The sequence below is a fragment of the Nanorana parkeri genome, unplaced genomic scaffold (assembly GCF_000935625.1).
Source record: "Nanorana parkeri isolate BGI_ZX_2015 unplaced genomic scaffold, ASM93562v1 scaffold38, whole genome shotgun sequence".
Taxonomy (NCBI): Eukaryota; Metazoa; Chordata; class Amphibia; order Anura; family Dicroglossidae; genus Nanorana; species Nanorana parkeri.
Window position 1 is genome coordinate 1,279,011 of NW_017306306.1, and position 5,836 is coordinate 1,284,846.

A 5,836-nucleotide genomic window follows, 5' to 3' on the forward strand; every position below is an offset into this window, starting at 1 on the left:
TCCAACAACAGGCATATTTTGACGTGCGATTCAGCGCGTTAGCGTGAACAGCCCCCATAGGAATACAGGGGATTTTAATTTGCATGCAGTTTTTTTTTAAAAGGTGCAACAAAACACCCTAGTGTGAACAGGGCCTTATGGCAGGACCTATAGGGTTTTTTTTTTTTTCAACTTATCAAATGAATATAACAAAACATTTTCAATACTTTATTCGAAAGACCAAAAAAGTAAAATTTGTTTTTAAGGTTTACTTTTACGTCAAAATCCTGAACACCATTAAATTTATAGTACTGCAGTATAATTTCAACAAGTTGATCAAATTCTGTGGTTTGGCCACACACACTACAATTTGCTATCACAGTAGGCTTCTTGTCTTCTTGCATTATGGCAATTTACAATTAAAGCCCATGAAAATTGGATTGCAGGAGAAAGATTGTAATGTGTATGGCTAGAAAACAATATGTATGATGATTACCATTACTGATAGTTGAAGACTATGCTATAATGTTGCTCAATGCAAAGGACAAAGTGAAGTAAATTTTTATGTTGCAACAGTCATATATATAACGTTCACTCCAGTGTTTCCAATATGGAATCACATATTTTGGTGTCCATGGCAAACTGTTAGCTGAGGTCCTATTGAAGAGCATCTCTGCTCTAGGGGCCCAAGTTTGCCCTCCTTGTACAAGGTACCCATCTGTATATAAATTAGCATGTAGGTTATTTCACAGGTCAGATTATTCGTTGAGAAAGTTTGGCCACCTTTACTTTTAGAATAGTTCAAGAAGCTCTGATTTCAGCTGTGCTTGGCACATAAAGTTCAAGTCTCAGACTTCTTTTGATTCTAGGAGGCCACCGTGAAGGGTTGACTCTTTAAATGGTTTGCCAAGGCTTGCCCATAGACTGAATATGTTCCTTTGCTTTCATCCTGAGGGCTGCTATACTAGTGTTCCTGGGGTCTATCTCTTCCAAAGGGTACTTGTCTACAAAGTTGCCGCACTGGTAAGGAGGTGGTGGGCCCATGGATCCCAACGGTTGAAGGGCATGGCCAACAGGAGTGGTGTTCATGAATGGTGGTGGAGTGTAACTGCCAGGGAGGTTCTGTGGGGTGGTGACAAAGCCTGGCAGAGTTTGCAGGGCGGTGGTGTTGGACATGGGTTGGGTGAGCCAGGAGTCAAGCTGCAAGTTGCTACTGATGGCGCTCATGGCTGGCGGTTGCGGTGACCGGTTGAAAGACAGGATTGGGGAGTCTTGAAGTTTCATGGAAGTCACCTCAAGTTTCTCTTGTCGCCTCCATTTAGCTCTCCTGTTCTGAAACCACACCTGCAGAAAAAGCGCAATCATATTAATGGTTTGTAAATAATCCTGATGACATCATAGAATGTGCTATGTTTTTAAAACTACAGTTTTCTGCATTTTATAATAACTTTTATAGCGTCAGCAGTATGTCCCTGCTGACGCTATAAAACCTCACAATGAATGGTCACATGACATCATTCCCAATGCCTTGATCTTCACGTTTTGTCCTAACACCAACTATTCTTGTTTATAGATACAAAGTACAATTCTAAATATATGAACTAAACATCAAAGATACAGTGAACAGATAGCAGAGAAATTTGTAGTCCTGATCTATCAAAAAATTAAGTCATAAAGTCATAAAAGCCATTTTAAATTGAGTTGTATGGTGCAAATCAGCTTACAACCAGTGAGGGTTTCGTTGGTCAGTCCATCAATATTTTGTAACAACTATGTAACAGATGGGCCCAACTATGCAACCAATTTACACGTAATTGAGACAGATTGCGCACAATTGTTTGTTGACTGAAAAAAATTGGATGAGCTAACTAATATACATTTTACTGTGCATGGCCAGCTTTAGAAACTGACTACTCATTGAAGTTGGTGTTGGTTTATAAAGCTGGTCATACACCTATAGATTATCTGCAGATTTTCTATGGTCAGATGGAAAAAGTGCAACAGATTCCTCCATCTACGGTAAACTGTGTGGATGGAGGAATCTCCCACTGGGCCAAGCTTGCCCTGCTGGCTGTCAAAATACCTGAACAATCTAATTGGATGCATTGTTCAGGTGTTTTGAGAGCCAGCCGGGCGGACTAGCAAGATACTGAAGGTTGACCCAGTAGGAGATTCCTCCATCCACACAGTTTAGCGTAGATGGAGGAATCTGTTGCACTTTTTCCATCTGACCATAGAGAATCTGCAGATAATCTATAGGTGTGTGGCCAGCTTTAGAATAGCTATTCATCTGGCAAAGCAAACGTTCAATATGCTAAGATTTAACTCAGGAGTTAAATCTTAAAAATACATTGAAGTACCTTAACTATTAACAAAAATGTATCTTATTTGTCTATCACTCGACTGTAGATCCTCAAATCATCTCTGAATTGGTGCTGACACTGTCCTTCCTTCTGCAGGGTGGCTACTTTTGTTCCCCATGGTCCCTGTGTGTGTTGTAAAGTAGTCACTGCTCCAAGCTCCCTTCCCTGATGGACTACAATCTCATGCTTATAGTTTTCTCATTTGTATTGAGACTGTAGTCAATCACAGGAGTGAGCTTGGAGCGGTGACTACTTTACAACACACAGGGACCATGGGGAACAAAAGTAGCCACCCTGCAGAAGGAAGGACAGTGTCAGCACCAATTCAGAGTTGATTTGAGTGATACACAAATAAGATACATTTGTGTTAATAATTAGGATACTTGAATGCAGGTTTTAACTCCTGAGTTTATTGTCACTTTAGGTGAATAAGATGAAGCTGTTTACCCGTTCAATACCCAATCATGTCCAAGGAAACCACAAACAAAAAAACAGGATTTTTGTTACCACATGACTGGCTATGCAAAGTAAACACAGGTTCACCTTGTATTCAGTAATGTTCACTTTGCTACGAGAACAGTCCCCAGTCCTTTAGTAAATCAACCCTTGTTGATTTACTAAAGAAGATTAGCTGATAGCAAAAAATTATAACCGTATTAGTCACAAATCATAAAGGGAAATGACAAGGTCATAAAAGTTATCAGAAACATTGTAGTTTTTGCAAAACAATATATCTATATATACTGTATATATATATTGTTTTGCAAAATATAATGTTATATTGTTATATATATATATTTATTCCCCATATATATGCATCCAAACACAATGAGGGTTATTTACTAACGAAAAATAGATTGTACATTTAGAAAATGTCACTTTCATGAAGAGTAGTAAATAAGGAGCAGCTGTATTTACTATAAATGGCTAATTTTCTGCGTGAATTTTGTATATCATTAATGTTTGAAGTGCACACAACCTCACCCTAGTTTCTAAACTTTTGCTAAGTGACAGTCTCTATTCATCTAGTTAATCAACTCCTCTGCTTATACTGCTTCTTATACATAAAATTGACATTTTGCATTCTATAATTCTACATAAGTGAACATATATGAACATATATGATACACACACTGTATACATTACACTTCAACTGTGTAATGTTCAGTGTAATTTAATGGACAATTAAATTAATGAATCACTATTCATTCTATATTTCATGAACAGGTTATTCTTTGCATTCCTTCTGTAAGATGGGATGATCAGTATGGTACTCCTACAGCTCTCACTTGTCTTCTCTCTACAATCTGGTCTATTGTGGGCATGTCTCTCCTTTTATTACTTTTTATTATCTCTCCTTTTATTATTTGTGGTTCTGGGAGAGCCCATCCTGTACTCTCTTCAATGCTAAACGTCAGATACAAGAAACTTCACCTAAGCTTCCTTGCTTGGTGCCTGAAAGGAAAGGGTCGCATAAAATTCGTTGCGAATTATTTAAATAGATTACTAGCAATTAAAATCCTTCAGCTAGTTTTGCATCGTGGACTGTATCAATCGAAACGTCAGAAAAATAAAATATAAATGATGCAAAGATTGTTCATTTATTTAGAAAATGCTTTATGGGCAGTGTGTATGTGTAAACTAGGAAATTCGTCTTCCCTCCCGGGAATTATTGATTGTCACTAAAGTTATAAAGATTTAAGTCATGTTGTCACAGAGCTGAAGAATCACAAATATGTGATATTTCTTTTTTTTTTGTATCTCAGAATAAAAATGACAGATAACTTCATAAACAAGCAGAAGAGTTTTCTCTTATAAGATCGGCACTTCGTGTATTGCTCCTATGTGCAGGTCTCAGACTTCTACAGAGGGTCAGAGACACTTCATATCCCAAATCCCCAGAGCAAACAATAGTTCTCATCCACAGGGGCAGGAATAGAAGCTCTTTATTTGCCGATACGAAATTAAACAACTTTAACACTTTCAGATTTTATAAACTATTATTATATAATACTTGTGATTACATACCAATGTATCACCAGGGACATAAAATACAATCGGGAAATTGGTGGCCACTGATATCATTTGAGGAGGAAAGCTAAGCAGACATAAATATTGAATTAATTAATAACAATTGAATTGCCTAGCTTAAACAAAAAGATTATTGCTGGTTTAAAATACATTGTATTATTATTATTATTATTATGATGCAGTAGTAGTAGTATAATCATAACAAGAATGTTATAATGATTACTACTATTATTATATTTACTACTGTAACTTCTGGAGTTGTGAGATGCTGAGCTGAATAGATAGTTATTTTTTTCTCTAGTTAATGGAATAATAAAAATACATTGTTATATTTGTTTTACATATTTTATACTGACAAAAATAAATAAATAAATTAAACACCTTTCTGGGAAAAAAAAACCCTTATAAAGCAAAGTCTACATTTTAACCTTTTATGTGTTTATACTATCACCTCTGTTTTAATCACTACTTCGTAAAAGAGAAGACATTCTTTCCACTTAATGTTTCTCTTTAGTTATTTTTTATTTTTTGGGCTAAATTCCCAACCCAGGGTTTTATTTTCTCTCTGTTGTTATAACCTAAGTCCATGCACAGTCACTGTGGAACTACAAGTCACAGGAGATCCTTCCACCAAGATAGCAAAGGACACACTGCCCATGATCGTTGGGGAGTCCCATCTTGTAATAAATAAGTGCCACCAAAGCTTTGTTTTCTGTATGTGATGACTTTGTTGTAATCTACATCTATGGTTTCAGTACAAATATGTATTCCTCCAACACCAGATAAGCTTTTCTTAGTCTTATTTTATTCAGATTTATAACCTTCAGCCCAACAAACTTTAATATGAGAGCTGGTCACAGAGGTTTATGAGCAGCAGCGCCAGTCACACACCTTAACAGTCTGCCCTATGAAGGGTGATCTTTGGGAAGTAAAGTTTACTCATATGGATCACAGATACATTTTATAAGGGTATGCACAGGGATTTTTTGGTTCTACATATAGCATATATATCACTCTGTTTTGCTATACAATTAAAACTCAACGTTAATAAGAGAGAGAAAAAGGGAGAAAGAGAGTGGGGGGGGAGAGAGAGGGAGAGGGGGGAGAGGGAGAGAGAGAGATAGAGGGAGAGAGGGGGGGGAGAGAGAGAGTGAGAGAGAGGGGAGAGAGAATGGGGAGAGAGAGGTGAGAGAGGGAGAGAGAGAGGGATGGGGGAAGGGAGAGAGAGAGAGAGGGAGAAAGAGAAGCGAGAGAGAGAGAGAGCGAGAGAGAGGGGAGGAGATAGAAGGGGGAGAGAGGGGAGAGAGGGAGAGAGAGAGAGAGAGTGGAGGAGATAGAATGGGGAGAGAGGGGAGAGAGGGAGAGAGAGAGAGAGAGTGGAGGAGATAGAATGGGGAGAGAGGGGAGAGAGGGAGAGAGAGAGGGATGGGGTGAAAGAGAGAGGGAGAGAGAGAGGGAGAAAG

The 5,836-nt window shown here is 37.9% G+C and overlaps 1 protein-coding gene across 1 annotated transcript in view; it reads right to left on the bottom strand.

Annotated features, from left to right (window-relative positions):
• Positions 1–795: 795 nt before the first annotated feature.
• RAX (retina and anterior neural fold homeobox) overlaps positions 796–5,836 on the bottom strand; it is an 8,819-nt gene continuing 3,778 nt past the window's right edge. The window contains exon 3 of the mRNA XM_018570456.1: positions 796–1,323. Coding sequence (XP_018425958.1) covers positions 874–1,323 — 450 coding nt within the window. The 3' untranslated portion in view covers positions 796–873. The remainder of the gene's footprint in view (positions 1,324–5,836) is intronic.